Consider the following 20,862-nt stretch of genomic DNA (forward strand, 5'->3'; position numbering starts at 1 on the left):
GTATTTCCATATATTATATCCACACCCCCAAATTTCAGTAGAGTAAAAGCACATTCTTGTAGAGGCTAACACAATTACTCTGTAACTTCAGGGAATCTTATCTGTCTAGATGACATGACTGAAACAAAGTAGTGGTATGCTTACATGAAGAAGCTTATGTCAACACAATTGAAAGAAGAACATGCAATTATATGATAGTGGACAAAGTGTCCTGGTGGGTATAAGCAAATCTATATCACTTTACACTTGTTTACATCAGACCACATTTGCCATTTTGGTGCCCACTGTCCCACCTTGGGGAGACTCTTTTAAAGCGCTTCACAATCCTTTTTTGTTTTATTCGCCCTTACCAATTTGGTGTCATCAGCAAACGTGACCACCTCACTGCTCACTCAATGTAAGCAATGACCACCTCAATTCCAGATCATTCAGGAACAAATTAAAAAGCACTTGTCCCAACATAGATCCCTGTGGGATTCTTAAGTAGCATTGCTCAAACCTCAAACAAGTTTCACTTTAGATCTTAACCCTAAGTATATTTGCCAAGCAGTAAATGTTATTGAGCCTAATGGAACTTAATTTAACATAACTGCTTTTAGCCTCAGCGTATACAAACCAAATCCCATACACCATACAAGTTGAACTAAATTGGGTTTAAGAGCCTTCGTATCAGTTGCAGGACTCAGTTGCCAACCTAACATTGCTACAGCATAAGCATCTGCTGCTAATCCAGCTTCAGCACTGCCCTGCTGTGCTAAATAAGGACAAAGACCACCATGGAACACTACAACCTAGCAGCTAAAAAGTCATTAGGGTGGAAGCTGAGACAAGGTAGCAGAGCAATAAGTACCCCAGGATGAGAGTTTCCTTGACAGAGAGGCTTTTTTGGCTGATTCCCCCAAGCTCCCCAGATCCTAGCTGCTACCTTAGCAGAAGCTGCACAAAACAGTGTAAGAGGACTGATAAGTTTGGGCTTCTCATTAAAATGTGCATTTTAAGTATGTAGAATCACAAAAGTTCAGAGAAACACATACCAGCAGCAACTACTCATATATCCCACAAAGCTGGAAGGAAGAAACCATGCAAGCTATCTGCTAGGCACCTATCCACCTTGTACATCAACCAACTCCCCATAATTTAGTACACTGCTATTTCAGCTTTCTCTAATGCTGCCATAGAACTGCAGCCTGAAGGAGAGAAGATAAGCCAAACATACTTGCTACCCAAATTCCAACTGACACATATCCATGCAGTAATATAGAAACATTCTAGCAAGCAGAGATACTTGGAAAGGAAGCATGACGCAAGGGACTTAACAGTGGTGTGCATGTTATTTATGTGACAGACTTGAATTGGGAGAAAATATATTGCTGCAGATCTATTTCACTGATAGCCACGCCTGGACAGGAGATATACTTTAACAGTTTACAAATATTAATGCAGACCACTGCCATGCTTATGCAAACAGTTCAGCTTCTAAAGAAAACTGGGGAAAAGTTTGGTATCTGTATATTATGTGTTGAATGTACATATGTCTTTCCATGAATGGAAGGGTTCTTTCCCTTAGTATAATATTCCAATACTTTCAAATGTCTTAAAATGTCATTTTCATCCCTGAATCTCAGAAAATGGAGTGATTTTTAACACTGACATAAACTCTATGTAAACTAAATATTGAAATTCTAATACATATATTCCGTAGACTTTACTTACACATCCACAAGTAGTACATAATCTTTACTGTTTTCTGGAACTCTACAGGGATGTCTACAGAGAAATCCTGGTAAAAACAGGGACCCACTGGGAAATTTCCAGGTAGTGGTGGCCAGTTGTTCTTTCTTCCTATAAGAGTAGAAAGTAAAATTTGACATAATGTTAAGGATCATGTCACCCATTTCATTTTAATAACTACTGAAGAGAGGTTCATAGATTTTCTACTACTCAAGCAAGTTGTACGCTGCTTAGACTACACACACTTTCCTACCAAGATTATCATCAGAAATACAATAGGCTGGAAATACCTTCAACTAAGACCTCAATCATATACTGAAATAGTAGTGAAGGAATTACTGATTTTCTCTGACACTGCTAAGGAGGAGTTCATAAATACAGGCTTTAAATTCAAAATCAACAAACTCCAGCCTACAAACCCAGTATGGCCTGTAGTTCTGCCATTTTGACTCGTCATCTCCCTTCATGATCCATGTACAGCCTCTGCACCGCAATCAGGTTTTTAAACATCCCTAATCCATGCCAATGAATGTCTAAAAGTCTGAATTCCATACATGAAGAACACATGTTTGGGGTTTAGGTTTAATACCTACCCAGGTAATAGCTACTCAGACCCTGAAGTCATATTTGGAAGCTGCCTGCAAAGGAAGTGTGGGTAGCAGCTACCAAGAGAAGGTACTTTTCACAGTTGCAGCACCCCAAAGGAGGTGTGCCTCGTACCTATTCTGTATTCTTTCCGGTGCCAAGTGAAAACCTTTTTTATTTTCCCTATATTTAGCAGTTAATTTTTAAACTGTAGTTTTAATAATGCATTTTATCCTGTACTCTTGCCATGCCCCTGTGCTAATTTGGTTACAATTGCTGTGGTTTTATTATTTTTTCTCTTTCTTTGTATGTTTTTAAGTTTTGAGAGTGCCTTGGCTATTGGGTAGTATAAACAGACTGTAAGAGTAGCTGTGCATGATCAGACCAAGGCCCAGCCAGGCTAGCATTCTGCTCACTCAGTGGCCAACGTGCTGCCCACAGGTGGGAAATGAGTGCAACAGCACCATCCTAGCCATGTTCCCCAGCAACTGGTATATGTAGGCATACTTCCTTTGACACTATTAGTAGCATGCAGCCATTGTGACAGCCAGCCAATGATAACTTATTTGTCATGAATTTGTCCAATTCCCTTTTAAAGCTATCCAAATTGGTAGGCATCACTATATCTTGTGGTAGTAATTTCCAAGGTTTTACTACATGTGAAGTACTTCCTTTTATCTATCTTGAATTTCCCATCAATCAGTGTCATATGATGACCCTGTGATTTCAAATTATGCAATACGAAGAAAAGTGTCACCCTATTCACCTTTTTGACACCATGTATAGTTTTGTACACCTCTCTTATGTCTTTCCTATGCTAAACAGCCCCATATCTTGTAATTTTTCTTCATAGGAAAGGTGTTCCAGTGCCTTGAAGATTTAAGTTACTCTTTTCTGCACACCTCCAGTATCTTTTTAGGTGAATTTGTAGAGCTATACAGAATACAAGTGTTCCAAGTGTGGATGCACCATAAATCTGTAAAAAGGAAACATATTATAGACAATTTTGTTTTTGATTCCTTTCCTAATAATGCCAAACATGGAATCTGCATTTTGTTCACAGAAGCCACAGACTGGGTTCATATTTTCATCAAGCTGTCTACCACATCCCCAAGATCTCTTTCTTGGTCATTCACTGCTAGTTCAAATCTCATCAGTTGTGTATGAAGTTGGCAGACTTTGTCCAAATGTGCATTAGTGTATACTTGCTTACATCAGTCTACATTTGCCATTTTGGTGCCCATTCTCCCAGCTTAGAGACACCTTTTGGTTTGTTTCACAATCCTTTTTGTTTTAACCACCTTAAATATTGTAGCATCATTGGTAAACCTGGCCTCCTCACTACTCACTTGTAATTCTAGATCATTTAGGAATAAGTTGAAAAGAACTTGCCTTAAAAAGATCCCTGTCAGATTGCACTATTTACACCCCGCTGTTGGGAAAATGTATCATTAATTCCTGTGTTCTACTTTCTGTTCTTTAACCAGTCCCTGATCCATGAGAGGATCCCACCTCTTCCTGCACTCTCAGAGCCCTTTGGTGACAGAATTTGTCAGAAGACTTTTAGAAGACCAACTAAACAGGATCACTCCTGTTCACATGTTTATTAAAACACTCAAAGAATTCTAAAATGTTAATGAGACAGAACTTACCTTGGTGAAATCATGATTATTCGTTTTCAGCAGGCTTTGTCTAAGCTTGTTAATTTCATCTTTAATAATGTTTTCAACCAATTCACCAAGAACGGCAGTTAATCTAATTGCCTTGCAGTTTTACTGATTGTTTCCCCAAATTATTATTTTTAAATACATTACATTGGCCATTCTGCAATCCTCTGCTATAGAGGCTGATCTTAGCGTATTTTAAATATGTTAGCATGAAGATGAAAAATTCCAGATTTGAGTTCTTTAAGAAATGTAGAATGGACAATGCTGAAAATTTAATCTTTTGTCACAATTATTTTATCAGTTCCTCAGATGCTGCAGCAAAAACAGATGAAAAGGATTCATTCACTTTCATTACAATCTCCTTATCCTCCTTTAGTACTGGACTCCATTACTATCCAACATTCCAACTGTATCCTTATCTGGCTTTCCTGTTTCTAACCTATTTAAAGAATTATTTGTTGTTGACCTTAATGTTGTTATTATTTATATGTTTCTCAAAATGTTTTTTGATGTCTCTTCTTGTCTGCCAGCATCTTCTCTGCAAAGGTCTGTTGCTTTCTTTCATTTTCCTCATTTGGGCAAGTCTTTCATTTTCTGAAGGAAACCTTCTTTTCTCAAGTAACTTCGTTGATTTGGCTCATTAATCATGCTGGTGATCTCATGGTTGGTGTTTCCTTCTCTAACCTGTAGTATATATTTTAGAAACTGTGGTAGATCTAGGAACTAGATCCAACTTCTGCCTACTTCTGCTCTAAGTAAGAAAGTAGATAGTGGCTAGATACTTGCATTTTACACTAGTGAGCCTTTCCAAGTCAAATAAGTATGGAAACCTTCTTCTCTTTCATCTGCTGTAGCCTGCCACTGGGGAGGGATGATAGAGACTGAGAGCCAAAAAATGTGCAGAGCCAACAGTTGCCCTTTCCTGCTTTGCAGAGGCAAGCATCATACTTGAAGAACCATAGCCTTAGTTGAATACAATATAGGACTGTAATGACATAACAAAAAAGACTGCCATATTTTCATGCTCTGGTTTCAACAAAAACAGACAAGCATCCAATTGAATTTTCACTTCTGTTTTAAAAGAAGACTGATCGGGACCTAAAATCTCAGCCATTAATTATAGAAACATGCCTGCAGTTTTGTTTTTGTTTTGTTTTGTTAACATGAAGCCATACCTCCCTGCTGGTTGAGACTCTGCATTTCTCTTTCCCTGCGATCTAGTTCAGCTGCTTTTCTTTCTAATTCTTCCTGACGTTTAAGTAGCTCAGCTTGAGCTAAGGCATGTTCCTGAGGATACAGAAATGAGAAATCAGCATCAACAAAATCAAAGCACCAAAACAAATTTAATTCCACATGTTTAAGTTTCATTTATCAATAAAATTAAATATACCTTTGCAATTTGAGTATAAGCAGGGGGTTCCTCAGTAGGTTTCATTATAGCTGGTTGTGTGCTGGGCACATTGGGAATCTTGACATTTCCTGGTGGTGGCTATGGGGAAAAAAGAACATAATTTTGGAACGGTTCTTGGAAACTTTCAGATAATTATCTTACAGTCTAATTATAAAGGACTATGATGCAAAGATCACCTATTCTGTAATTAGCTAAACGGACAACTCTGCATATTTTGTATTCCATAAACTGTATCAATAGTCAAGCTGGAGCATACAATGTCTTTCCACACAGCTAGATCCATTAAACCAAGTGCACACATTTCAATATTAAAAGGTATTAACATATCTTGGCCCCAGTAAGTTTTACTAGGACTGTATAAAGCACCATGTTTTGAAGGAGAAAAAAAGCACATTAGATGTCATATTCATAGCAGGTGTCATCACAACAAACCATGATTTGCTGCCAAATCATGACTTGCTTCTGGCCTCCTGTGTGTTTGGCTGCAGAGGTTTCTTAAACCACAGTTTGTCTAATAAAGCAAAATCTGAACATGATTTGCAATCATGGTTTCCAGAAAATCCTTAAAATACAGTTTCTCATTTCAAACATGATTGAAACTTAGCAACTGCTAATTTTTATTTTCTTCAGCAGCCCTGTGTATTTCATTAAGTCCACTCTTCAAGAAGTGTTTGGTTGGCAGAACCATTTTAAGCTTACCTCAAATTTGGCAACAGCCTGAGAGAACAAGTATCTGCATGAACCTCTTTAGAATTTCACTACTAGTTAAATCCATATTCACACTTACTAGCAAGTTAATATAGTGGTTGATTTAGTTTTAAGTAAACTAAAAGCACATGGAGTTAGGAAAAAAAAACTACTTGTAAGCTGAGTACAAGCCAAGTACCATATAGCCCAGGTCTGTCGAACTCAAAAAAAGCACAATACCCCATCCAGCAAATCCTAAGAGCAAGGCTCAGTTTTTTCACTCTAAGTAAGCAGGGATGGAAGTGCCCAGAAAAGCACAAGAAAGATATTTTCTAAAGATACTGTTCACCATACTATTCTGACATCCTTTCACATCTTGGCTCCGAAACCTTTTCCCAACCATCAGCACTGCCCACTATTTCCAACTTTCCCCACCACCCTGAAGCTTCTACTTTTCAATAGCATTACCCATCATTAAACAATTTTATATGCCTAGTTTTGTTGCCTCCATATTTGTAGACTCCAAAGTGATGAGTACACCTGTCTCTCTATAGAGAAAATGAAGGAGACAAAAGTATTCTGTCAAGAGTCATCATTGTTACATGTATTTGTTTGTTTCATTATTAATGGAAGTGATGTTCCACCAAGTTCCCATTCTTTTATACTCAACAGCATTTTTTTTAAAGTATAAGGCCTTAACCACCCAGAAAGCATGCATTCCTATTCTGAAAATACTGAAATAGCTTTAGTTATTTTACACATATGTGTGCATGCAAAACTGACATCATAAGCCACCTTACACCAAGTCAGGCCATTACCAATACTATCAACTCTCACTGGCAGGAGCTCTCCGTGTTGTAAAGCAAAGATCTTCCACATCATTTTTAAACAGAAAATGCTGTGGATCTTCTATATGCAAAACATGTAGTTAGTACAGAGCTACTAAAAAGCAGTACCATATACAATATGGCAACCAATATACCACAACATGGATCTTTGGTCTTTTCCCCCTCTTTGGATAAAGAGGGAAATTTAAAAGGCATCTGTGATACGACATAAGAATTTGTCATTCAAAATCAACATTTTAGCAGGCACACCTACTAAACACTTTGCTCTTGGAGATTTTGTTCTATACAAAAGTTGGAAAAAGACATACTATGCATTTATATTAGTGTACAAAACAAGGTTTGAATGCAAATAACTGTGAGTGAAAGGGAGACGTTTTATTACACTGTTCAGTGAATTATTTGCAAGAAAAAACAGAATTTCTTACTGGGCAGCACCACAATTGTAACACATTTACTTAGTATTTACTTAGTACAATGGTAGTCTGCCATTGTTCAGCAATCGGAATAGAAACATAGAAACAGAGCAAGTCAGAAGGGGCCTCCCAGGCCATCTAGTTTGATCCCCGGCTCCAGCCGGATCCGCTCACAACATGCCCACCATGTGCATGTCAAGGAATCTTCCTAGGCAAGCTTCTATCCAGGCACACCAAGCATCTTTATTTTTAGAAAAATTTAATTTAATTTAATACAACATTTTTATCCCGTCTTTTCACTAAATGTCTCAATATGGGGAAAGATGGCTACATCTTGTGCTCTGAGACCATTAGAAAGTTTAGAAGGAAAATATAAGCTGCAGTGTATGAACTCATGGGACATTAAAAAGTCATGCACAATTTTATGCCAAGTCTTACACAACGCCTTCTAGAAACATTTCTAGATTTTGAGTTCCTTTTCTCATCCAATGCTTACAATCATACAGGAGGCTTTCAGCCAGTGAAAGAGCACCTCCAACTTTTACCCACTATATGTTTTTTCAAGAAAAGGTAATACAAGAATACTATTGGGAATTTTGCATAGCTGTTGATTCTGGTTCCCAGGGATGGTCGAAATTTTTCAAGTGCTGTATTTTTCTGTGAAAAATATCCATTCCTTAACTTTGTTAGCAACGATGAATGTATACAAATTGCAAATACACCATCAGGCAAGCTTGGCAGTTTCAGTGTTGCAATCAATGTTTCACTGATTCTCCCAAGTAGTTATGTGAGAGAATATATGTATGCCATTTGAAATACACATGTCTCAGTGCCAGATGAAGCCATTAGTAACTATGAACATTCATGCCATTTACAAATATAGTATTGGGGACGCTTGGCAGTTTCAAAAGTGTAACTAATGTATTTCAGCTGATTAGCCCTAACAAGTATGAGAAATAATCCATATATGCCACTGAAATACATGTATTAAATGCATATTCCTCAATCTGGGATGGAGGTAATGAACAGCAACAACAAAACTTAGGATGCCTCAACAACCTTAGCAAGAAGACAAGTGAACACTGTTGAAATAGATTAGTGGTTGTCAGCATATCATACACAGTTCACTGAGTTGCTAAAATAAATTAGTGAACCAACCATTTTAAGTACCTTTTTCCTTAAATGTAAACAGTGTAAAGGAAGCACAAGTTGCTGTAAAATCTTAAAGTACTCTACTTAAAACAAAAATGAACATACTATTAAGATCGTATTATAAGAGCAAGTTTCCCCCTTGCCAAAACACAAAAAACAATCATTGATCAGCAAGCAAACAAACACTAAACATAAAGCTGATAATAAATCCAATTAACTCCTTAAGTAAAGCTGGCTGTGGAGGAATCAGAACAGCCTGCATTTATACTTATACATTATATACATATAAATATCTATAATATTTATGGAAGAAAAATGGCACTGCTACTTTGAGAATCTGGAATCTCTTACCTAGATCTTGATAGATAAAACTAACAAAAAAAATGTTGGGTATCTGATAGAAATTCAGGCAGCAGTCCTTGCTCTTGTAAACAGTCAGAAATCTCTTTTATGTAATCAGGGTATAACATTATTTTATTATTGCTCATGTCCTAGAGAAATTCCACCTTCTGTTTGCTCATATGCAGCAGATATTCTTTAACCAAGGCTCATACAATTTGACTAATGATAGGCCCCATTCTGGATCCAACAAAGGAACTGGGAACATCAAACTGAAAATCCTGAGGAAGTGCAAATAACTCAGATTAGCCTGTCCAAGAACAAAACCAGATGAGTTCAGTAAGCGGCACTTTTAAACCAAACACGCACAAATTAGATCTCTAAAATAACACTTCCAATTGAGAAATATGAGAAAATAATACACTGAAATGCAACCATTGCTGTTTCATGATTTTTGATATGTTCCTCAAAAATATTGGGTTTGGAATCTATTGCTTTGAGATGAGCCATGAACATTTTTGAAGGAATTGTGTAAAATCCCAAACTGTTTGGCCTGCTGACTGGAGTACTGACATAACTGCTGTAAAATGTATGTCTGCAGAGTCAAAACATCTTCCCATGCACATTTTGCTTTTGAAACCATAACAGAAGGCAACACTGGTGGAGTTGAAAGAGTTGCAGAAATTTTCTTAATACTTATCAAACAGCTCACTGAATCTCAATAAGCAGGTAAAGAAGTAAATTAAAACAAAAATTATACATGAGACGAAGACAACATAACACTCTAAAAGGCATTTAAACCCTTTTTAAAAATGGAAGCAGCAGGACTCAGTGTGATCATGCTGGCATCTCAAAACATATGTTCTCCCATATTTTAATCCTTTAACAATTTTACTCGCCTTTAATATCAGTGTGATATATTTTATTGTTGTTATATACTTCTTTTTTTAAAGTTTATTATCTGTATATCTCTGACAAAACGTGATCCACTGGAGAAGGAAATGGCAACCCACTCCAGTATCTTTGCCATGAAAACCCCATGGACAATACCAAAAGGCAAAAAGTTATGACGCAGGAAGATGAGCCCCTCAGGTCGGAAGGTGTCCAATATGCTACTGGGGAAGAGCAGAGGGTGGCTTAGATCATGAGCTTCTGGTCGCAAAATTTAGGCTTAAGTTGAAGAAAGTAGGGAAAAGCACTAGGCCACTCAGGTATGACCTAAATCATATCCCTGATGAATATACAGTAGAGGTGACAAATAGATTTAAGGAATTAGATCTGATAGACAGAGTACCTGAAGAACTATGGACGGAGGTTCGCAACATTGTATAAGAGGCAGCAACTAAAACCATCCCAAAGAAAAAGAAATGCAAGAAAGCAAAATGGCTGTCTGAGGAAGCTTTACAAATAGCTGAGGAAAGAAGGGAGGCGAAAGGCAAGGGGGAAAGAGAAAGATACAAACAACTGAATGCAGAATTCCAGAGAACAGCTAGAAGAGATATGAATGCCTTCTTAAATGAACAGTACAAAGAAATAGAAGAAAACAACAGAATAGGGAGGACCAGAGATCTCTTCAAGAAAATTGGATATATGAAGGGAACATTTCATGCAAAGATGGGCATGATAAAGGACCAAAATGACAGGGACCTAACAGAGGCAGAAGAGATTAAGAAGAGTTGGCAATATTACACAGAAGAACTATACAAGAAAGAGCTTAATGTCCCTGATAACCACAATGGGGTGGTCACTGACCTCGAGCCAGACATCCTGGAATGTGAAGTCAAATGGGCTTTAGGAAGTCTGAGCAACAACAAAGCTAGTGCAGGTGACAGTATTCCAGCTGAGCTATTCAAAATCTTAAAAGACGATGCAGTAAAAGTGCTACACTCAATATGCCAGCAAATTTGAAAAACTCAACAGTGACCACAGGATTGGAAAAGATCAGTTTATATTCTGATTCCAAATAAAGGCAATGCCAAAGAATGTTCAAACTACCGCACCATTGCACTCATTTCACATGCTAGCAAAGTTATGCTCAAAAATCTACAAGCTAGGCTCCAGCAGTATGTGGACTGAGAACTACCAGAAGTACAGGCAGGATTCCGAAGAGGGAGAGGAACTAGAGATCAAATTGCCAACATACACTGGATCATGGAGAAAGCTAGGGAGTTTCAGAAAAACATCTACTTCTGCTTCATTGACTATGCTAAAGCCTTTGATTGTGTGGATCACAACAAATTGTGGCAAGTTCTTAAAGAGATGGGAGTACCAGACCATCTTATTTGTCTCTTGAGAAACCTATATACAGGTCAAGAAACAACAGTGAGAACTGGACACGGAACCACTGATTGGTTCAAAATTGAGAAAGGAGTTCGGCAAGGCTGTATACTGTCACCCTGCCTATTTAACTTATATGCAGAGCACATCATGAGAAAGGCGGAGCTAGATGAATCACCAGTTGGAATTAAGATTGCTGGGAGAAATATCAACAACCTCAGATATGCAGATGATACCACTCTCATGGCAGAAAGTGAAGAGGAACTAAAGAGCCTCTTGATGCGGGTGAAGGAGGAGAACGCAAAAGTTGGCTTGAAACTCAACATTAAGAAAACTAAGATCATGCCATCCGAGCCTCTCACTTCCTGGCAAATAGATGGGGAAGAAATGGAGGTACTGGCAGATTTTATTTTCCTGGGCTCCAAGATCACCGCAGACGGGGACTGCAGCCAAGAAATTAAAAGACGCTTGCTCCTGGGGAGGAATGCTATAGCAAATCTAGACAGCATAGTAAAAAGCAGAGGCATCACCCTGCCAACAAAAGTGCGTATAGTCAAGGCTATGGTTTTCCCAGTTGTAATGCATGGCTGGACCATAAGGAAGGCTGAGCGCAAAAGGATTGAGGCCTTTGAATTGTGGTGCTGGAGGAGACTCCTGCGAGTCCCCTGGACTGCAAGGTGATCAAACTGGTCAGTCCTAGAGGAGATCAACCCTGACTGCTCTTTAGAAGGCCAGACAGTGAAGATGAAACTCAAATACTTTGGCCTCCTAATGAGAAGGAAGGAGTCCCTGGAGAAGAGTCTAATGCTGGGAACAATAGATGGCAAAAGAAGAAGGGGATGGCAGAGGATGAGGTTGCTAGATGGAGTCACTGAAGCAATGTGAGCTTGGGTGGACTCTGGGAGATGGTGGAGGACAGGAAGGCCTGGAGGAATGTTGCCATGGAGTCGCGATGGGTCGGACACGACTTCGCGACTAACAACAAATCTGTATATATTTTTCACAACGGGCTGAAATGTGATTATCCTTAGATTTTCTGGTTTGGCATAGTCCTGAATTAAGGTTTTTGTCTAAGTTTATGTTTTAATGTTATTTGATTCTTTCAATCTGGTGTGATCCAATATTTTAGTTTGAACTATGTGGAGAATAGTGCACTGAAATGTACTATATAATGTACAACAAAACAATTCATATGTTCTACCATTATAGAGTACATAATCTGTGCAAAATGTACATTATCTGTATGTATGGAGGGTCTACAAATATGCTGTTCAACATTCAGTATAATTTTTTGAACAACAACAAGGAAATTAAACAAGCAGAAGAAAGTGATTTCTAAGTTTAATGCTGGTATGGCTTTTCTACAAGAAAACTAATTGAAACGTTAATTGAGTCTGGGATGACAATGTAATTAATAACAATGTAAAAGATACATCAACAAGTTGGTTGCAATTTGAACCCCTAAGCAACTTTTTTTTTGCCTAGTTCAACAGGTGATAACTGATCCTGATGGTCACTTGATTTTAGTTAGGAAATACACTGGTAAAGATATCATTATGATTAATATATACAGGCCAAATAATGATTCTTTGCCATGCTTTATTGTTTTAACAGATTGGCCCATGAGCACTAGATTATGGAATGGGAAACTTTAATGATATTTGAGATCCTCTGTTGGATCAGAGTATGCTACCTCTCAACACTGGTGAGGCTTACACTTCAGGTTTTTTATGGAAGAATTTGGCTTGATGAATGCTTAGAGAATGTTGCATCCTGGTGTGACTGCATGAGACAGTTATTTTACCAGTTTATCAGAACTGCTTTTGAATTTATTTATTTGGTCTTTACATCATCTTTGATAAAGCATTCAAACATTGCTTGGAGTTGCAATTTTCCAATTTGTCTGTTCCAGGGTTTTTAATGTTTTACTTTATATTGATGAGGTGCTTAAAAAACAGATTTCAGCTAAGTTTCATGAATATTTCAAAAATTATAAGGGTAATATTGATTCCGGTGCTACTGAGAAATCAACAAAGTGTTTATGTGGGAATGAATTAATCCTTATATTTCATATATGAAATATTAGAAATTGCAATAAATATTACTAAATGAGTTATAAGTGCTCATAACCCATTTTATAATTTCTCTATCTACTCAGCTCTGTGAAGAGTTACATAATGTTGAATGCAAATTTCACAGGGTGCAGAATTCTCTTTAACTTGTTTATGACATGCTTTATTGGAAGAATAGGAAACATCCTAGTAAGATTTTGGCAGACAGTCTTAAACAGTAGAAACTCCAAACTGTAATTAACATGATTAAACATGAGAATGATAAAATATACAGCTTTCCTGCTGATATAAATTTACAATTTTAAAGTTTTGTTTAGATCTGTACAGTGGGAATAGTAGCATACTGGAACATGATATGGATGCATTTTCTACCCAGATTACTTTTCCATGTGTAGTTTCTCTTGTACAAGCAAAGGGAACTATGAATCAATTATGAATAAAACTACAGAGAAATCACCTGATCCAGGCAAGTCTCTGATCTTTGGAAAGGTATAAAACCTTTCTTTTCTTGCTTCTTAGTTCCCAAAGTACTTCAGGTATATGTCCTTATTTTTTTAATCAGGCCTGTTGTCTGCAGCATTAAACAAGGGCTATATTATATAGATTTCCAAACCTAGTAAGGATCATGCTTATTGCACCAACTATCAACCCATCTTATTAATTAACATTGATATGAAAACACTGGTTCAATTTTAGCCAAAAGATTACAAGAGGTTATTATAATGCTTTTAACCAGGTCAAGGAAGATATATTAAAGATAGATAGGCAACTGATAATGTCAGGTCACTGGTTGACTTAATTGTCCTAAACTCTTGTAGACTTGATCAGGCTGCAACTGTTTCTTTGTATTACCTATATAGGAATATCAGCTCCTAGAGATAGAGTACAAATGATTAAATTTGAGTATGTTGATCGATGAGATCTCAAGGGACATCTACTGACACCTATCTTGAAAGTTTAATCTATGGGGAAGGGTAATACATTTAAAATGAATGTAATACTTCTGATTGTTTATGTTTTATATGGCATTACTCAATTTATATCCATCAAGTATTTCCAGAAGTTTAATGTTTTGTTTTGTATTTTTATGCAGCTCTACTCCATCACAAATATCCTTGAACAGATACAACTTTCCATCAAAGAGAGTGGTTTGGCCTCCCTGATCTTTCCTTACAGACTTACACCATCAAGCATTTTGTTGATTTGCATGAGATTTTGATTTTTTCCACATAGATTTCTTGGATGAATGGCTATATATACAATTGAAACATTTGTTAGAATCTAGGTTTGGTTCTACTGCCTTTACATCTTGAGAGGCGCCTGCATTATTGGAAGTTCTGAATGAGGTGGAACACCTATATCATCCTACACTTTGTGTGTATGAAGATTTTATTATTGATGAATAAATATGATATACAGGTACTCAACCAAGAATGGGATAAAGAACTAGAATATTCCATTTTTCTCAATCAGTGTAGTGCTTCACAGTAATCTATTTCAGAAGGGGTTATAGATTTTAGGCTATACTTAACCCAGTAAAACCTAATATTTTTAATATGACTCAACATCTCTTTGGTAAGGGTTTAATTAAATATAGTCAATTGTTGGAGGTATGATTCTGCTCACGCCTCTCTTCTTCATATGTTCTGGCAATGCCCAATGGCAGCTTTCTTCTGTGAGGAGGTAATAATTTGGATAAATCTTGCAATGCAAGATTATTTAATATTTAAGGATATATATGTTCTTTTGAATTACCTACCTTGTCTCTTGTAATTTAACACAAGGTCAATGAAAAAGGGCCTTGTGTTTAATTAGCTAAAAACTTTCAATTTTTGAATGGGTGGCCTTTAGGTATAAACTACAGATGGATAAATATAGATTTAAGACTATTGTAAAAAATCTAAGATAGTAGCATTTTTCTTTAATCCTAAGCACAATGACAATACTCAAATGTCCATTTGAATGTCCCCACTAGTAGCACTTACAACCTCCACCTCACAAGTTTGACATTAGCAAAAGGAACAGTTTTGAGAACAAAGCAGTGATTATTAATGAGAAAACTCTAGAGGTATAAAAAGATTAATTAAATTTCTGATCAAAACTCTCACACGCTCTCAAGTACTCAAGAGAACTTTTCAGGAACATCTTTTTGAGCAGTGAAGAGATACTGCAGACAAGAATACTGCTACACAGTATTTTGCACTGCAGACTTTCATTCACATTTCATTCTACCCCTTTCTGATGACATGTTTCACACCAATTTAGAAGCCTGTGATTAAAAAAGAAAAAAAACCTTCTCCCTGTCCCTGAATAGTCCATCAAAATTGTGAGAGGAAATGAGAGAAATGAGGCACAGGGAAAGCCCTACTCCTTCCTAACCATCTCTCTCTCTCTTCCTCTGTCTCATGCAAAAAATAAAAAATAAAAGGAAAATTTCCTACTTCATAAATCATTAGTACCAATGAAGGAATGTGATCTGCAGCACATCATTATGCAATATTTGGCACGTCCAAAGTTGTACTTAACGTATTAGCCCTAGCAAGTACAGGAAAGTTATACTGAAGCATCTCACTGAACTATGTATATGTCACTTAAATACACACATCACAGTGTGAGATGGAAATAATAAGTAGCAACAATGAAACTGGGAGAGCCCAACAACCTTAACAGAAGTGAGCTAAATTCTGTTGAAACAGAGGAGTGGTTCTTAATATAACCACTGTTATGAAAATTGTGAAATTGTGAACTGTTGTGAAATATATTAGTATAACAATTGTTTTCATTTCCTTTGGTTATTTTTCCTTACATTTAAAGTGTAAAGGAAGGACATTAACATTTTACAAGTATCAGAACGAAATTTACTACATAATATACCATAATATTAAAATTATATTCTGTGCTTTAATTTCTTCCACAAATATTTCAGATCAAATATTTGTGGCATATTGGGAAAAATTAATGTGGGGTCAATTGCTTATGTGTTCTTTTAGTAACATACTAAATTAGATCACGTTCTATCACAGCTGACCCTATGCATATGAACTATATTTTTCTATTTACTTTTTCTAGAAAACCCATACCAATGCCTCTTACTCACAACTACTTAATTGAACATTCACTCTTGTTTCATTTTCTTCCTTACTGGTCTAGAGTTTGGCTTATCTCTCTCCCTATTCAGTTCTCACAAACTGTCTACTGGGGCTGGATTCAATCACTTGAGCACATTTTTAGAAGGAGAGGACCGAATTCCAAGTATACAAACTTCTTTTACTATTTCCAAAATAGCTATCAACTACTTTAATAATCATATTTTTTCAGAAGAATACTACAAATGGGAGTGTTTATAACATCAGTAAATTTAATCTGCAAAGTATGGATGGGTGTGTTTGTGTGAAATAATAATCCATACTGTGCTATGCAGTTTGGATCTATCACCTGAGGCCTCACAATGTGCCCAACAGACTATTAGGCACATTGTGGGTAGTGGGCCCCTTCCTCCTCCTTGGGTCCTCCCACAGGAATCCCATGGAACACTGCAGGGAAAACAAGTCTCTTCCCACCACCATATCAGGGTTGCTGTGGCCTGACTAGTCATTCATTCATACTTTACATCATTGAAGTCACTTGTGAAAGGACAAAGGAGCTACAGCAGCAAAGGGATTCTGCTGCTCTTGCCAAGCAGTTCTCTAGTAATGCATCCTCATCCATGTTGTGTTATCTAGGTTCAGAGAACTCGTCAAGGGTGAAATAACCCTACAACAAACCATAGGTTGTTAGGGTGGCTTATAAACTAAGCTTAAGCCACTGTAAGTATGACACAACAATCCACTGTGGCTGAGGTGTCATGTCATTCAAATCCAGTCAAAGAACGTAAAGTTTTACACAAAAGATAGACTTCCACATCAAAAATGTCCTGTTTAATAGAAAGGGATGCTTACTGTTCTGGAATCCGAGAAAGGGTTGTATTCATCTAATCCTGGAGGAACATTTCTTGTCACTTGTGTAACTGAAGGATCCTAAAGGAGAGAAAGAGTGCATGATTACAGAAATCTTTTACATGTATGAAAAGCTATGGACTATGCAAGTACTTGTCCTAAAAAATCCACAATTAATACTTTTTAGGGTGTGATCCAACTAAGATCAAAGATCCCTCCTCATCCTGTGCAATTTTTGCCTCCCTGTTCTTCCCATTCTGCATAGTTCCTGGACAGCTGTTTTCAGCTGTCTGCTGAAGACAGGAGAAAAAGAGGCTAAAGAGGACCAAGTTATCACAGCTTTTGTCCACTCCAATCTTTCTTTCACAAGCAAACATCACTGGTGCCTGTGGATTTCCTTGACAACTTGCCTTCCAACAGCTATCAACTGAAACCAACAAGAAAAAACATTTGGAACCTCTTTGGATCAAGGTCTAGGGTTGGTACCTGCTGTACTTTGGCAGCAGGCACCCCCTTCCCCAGGATATTGACCTAGCAGAGGTTTCAAATTTTCACAGAAATGTGTGGCTTTACAGGAATGCACATATGGCTAAACACAGACCAAGAAATATTGAGCAGACCACGGGCTCTGAAAACTTTTTCCATTGTTTGGCAACCAATGACAGCCACTCCAATGTGCTGTTTGGGCACTCCGAAATGACTGTCAGTTGTTGTAATAACTGGAATCACAAAAGCAGGCTATTAAGAGTTAAGGATTTTTTAAAAAAAACTGTGGCAAGTCAAAAATGACTTGTGATCATGGAGGAAAAGAAGAGACAAGTCAGTCCTGCCATCTTGTGGTCCCATGGGGTACGAAAGGGAGGCAAGGGGGAACACTCCACAATGAGCCTGATCATCTGTCACACATGTTGTGGATTGTTTGCAGAACAACTGACTGACTGTTGCTTATCGCCACTGTGAATTGGTATGACTTGCAAGCATAGATATACTGTTCTTTCAATAAAAGCACCAGTAGCACATATACAAATAATTCCTTGCCCACCACTACAATATTGTCACTTTTCTATCTGACTCTATTTGGCATAGAAAGAGAAATATATCTATGTACCTACTCTACCTACTCTGTGGGCCAACTCATTTTAACCCTAATCTTATACTCCCAAGATTAACATGATTTGAGAAATATCCTATCTGTAACACAGATGATTTGAGGAATACTGCTCCTCCTGAGTATGTAAGTAAAAGCACAGTTTTCAGCTGAATAGTATAATTAACTAAAATATAAAACAACTTGTAAAGTTTTAGAAGTTCTGGACAGGCATTATACTCTTCTACTAAACACATGAAGCTCCTGCCTGTCAAAATAGTTATCAAATTCAAATATGTAATATAGAAGATTTATAAAGCTGAACTGTGCTAACATGGAATAAACAGAACACATACAGATCACAGATTATAGGACACAAGAACTGGGGACCCATGGGGGTGGGAATCACAGATAAAACTAAAGGAAGAAATCGCATTCTCCAAAGCCAGTGTTTATTATCATCCCCTGAAATCATTTACAAAGCTCAGAAGTGGGAAAGACACTAGAATCAGAGGAATCATACCTGAGGGAATGTACCTAAAGTATTCAACCCCCTTTAAACCAAATAGTTTGGTCACTTGCATCTTTATTTTATTATCATTTTATGTATTAGACTTGTATCCCCTTCTTTTTCCTTTTTTAAGAAGTCAAAGTTGCTTACATCATTCTCACCGCCCCCCTCCCCGCGCTTTCAATCTTATCCCCAAAACAAAAACACTGTGAGGTAGATTGGGCCGAGAGCCTGTGACTGGCCCAAAGTCCCCCAGTTGACTCCATGGCTAAGTGGATCCTACAACACAGGCTGCCTAACTCAGTCCCACATTCTTAAACACAACAGCTCTCCTAAAACCTTCTAGCCCTGTTTCCTGCTCCAAGTTTAAGTACAGCCCTGCTAGTTTGCAATATTTTGGGGAGAGGAGGAGCTAATTCAACCCCCAATTTTTCTGCAACGGTAACTCCCTCCTCTCTCCAGCACAATTGCAATGCTTTGCAAATAAAGGAAGTGATAGATATGGAATTCCTTCCTTACCAATTCAACCTTTGAAAGTTGATTCTACCAATAATTGTCCACCTAACTAAGGGATGTAGGTACTGTCAGGTTATTCTAACACAGCAATTTCTCCAAGGATACCCAGTAAGCTTAATTAACCTGGGTTTCCCAGCTCCAAATCCACCATGCTAACTACAATACTACACCAGTTCCACATGGTACTGTCATTCAAAATATCCGCCTTGGCACACATATATTTGAATACATTTTCAAATGGAATTTTAATGAGTTCTAACATAAAATAGCATGTTTATTAGAAAATGTTGTGATATGCTTATTGTCCATGTAGGGAAAGAGTCACTGGAATAGTGGATAGTAGTATTTGATTCTTCCTATACTGGACATGGTAACACATTTTCAGGATTAAGCACTTAAACACTTACTGCCTTCCATTATAAAGTGCTTTGCAAAGAAACCTTTGCATAAACATAAAGAAGCTACCAAGGAGAAGTGAACAACTTAGAGCCCTTGAGATGGTTTCGCCTACAATTTTCATCAGCCTTAGCTAGCCTAGCCAGTGGTAAGGAATCATGGAAGTTGACCTACAGATGTTATGTCCTACAAGTTTGACCTCCTCCTTTAAATTCACCTGGCACTGGTTAGATATATATGACTACATCTTAATTCCATCAGTGTAAAATTGAATTTAAGCCACAGTGTGGTCCAGTTGTGGCTGGTAAGCACTGTGTCAGGTGGACCTGGCAAGTGTAACTTACGTGAGGATTAAATAACCATCACATAACCCACAAACAATCTTTGAATAAGCCACCATCACTAGGTTTACATGACACAATAAACCAAAGCAACTGCCCTCTGTGGTTTGAATGTTCAAAAGGACAGCTGGTGTACTCCACAACCTGTCATGGCCTACTTAAGCAACAGTAGGCTGTGGTCACTGACTGAATCTGCTGTAGGAAAATTGCAATAAAAGTTGATCAAGTGATTCACAGATTTCTCTTCAATGCTTTCAAGTGCTATGCATGCTATTTCCTTATGAAAGCTTATACAAGCCTGCTGTATTCATGCATCTTTTATTACTGTTTCCTTATAATATGCAAAATATCTCCTAGTCACATACAATGGCATAATGTTAAAATTTCAAGAGATGCCCTAACAAGAAAGGTTTTGACATTGATTATAGTTACAATGAAAGCATATTAGTCTTCAGTGTTATTTTTAGTGAACAAAAACAAAAGATTCTGTTAAGCTGGCTTTGAAATTTGGACTTCAGCCAGAACTCTGAAGATGCTATTCAACACAGAAGTGATCCATTTGTGAATTATTGTTCTTTTGAAATTAACACAAGACAAAAAGTGTTTTCATGTATTAATGCTGTTAAGAGCAGTTAGAAGAGTTGCATACCATTTTATTGTTTAATAGGCAATGACTAATGCTTTTTTTGCTCAAGCACTTTATACTATATTATACAGAAGACATTTTGAGATGGGTAATGAAATAGATCCTATTAATTAAACACAGCAATGTTGAGGAGTATAGCAGCAAAATTTCAAATCTTAATAAACATCTCAAATGCATTACAATAACGCTAACAACAAATTTAGATTAGGCTAATAACATGCAACTTTTCCAGGTCTATTACTATTACC

The 20,862-nt window shown here is 37.3% G+C and overlaps 1 protein-coding gene across 3 annotated transcripts in view; it reads right to left on the reverse strand.

The window, feature by feature from the left end:
- The window catches only part of SCAMP1 (secretory carrier membrane protein 1), a 51,793-nt gene that overhangs the window by 20,457 nt on the left and 10,474 nt on the right, over positions 1-20,862 (reverse strand). For all 3 annotated transcript variants that reach the window (XR_006416280.1, XM_044446294.1, XM_044446295.1), the window contains exons 2-5: positions 17,121-17,198; positions 5,374-5,472; positions 5,159-5,270; positions 1,714-1,842 (exon numbers count right to left, since the gene is read on the reverse strand). Coding sequence is in view for 2 of the 3 variants with exons in the window: in XM_044446294.1 (XP_044302229.1) it covers positions 1,714-1,842; positions 5,159-5,270; positions 5,374-5,472; positions 17,121-17,198 (418 nt within the window). In the remaining variant the exon portion in view is untranslated. The remainder of the gene's footprint in view (positions 1-1,713; positions 1,843-5,158; positions 5,271-5,373; positions 5,473-17,120; positions 17,199-20,862) is intronic.

This window comes from Varanus komodoensis, unplaced genomic scaffold (genome assembly GCF_004798865.1).
Source record: "Varanus komodoensis strain SLA01 unplaced genomic scaffold, ASM479886v1 scaffold5, whole genome shotgun sequence".
In the NCBI taxonomy this organism is placed as follows: Eukaryota; Metazoa; Chordata; class Lepidosauria; order Squamata; family Varanidae; genus Varanus; species Varanus komodoensis.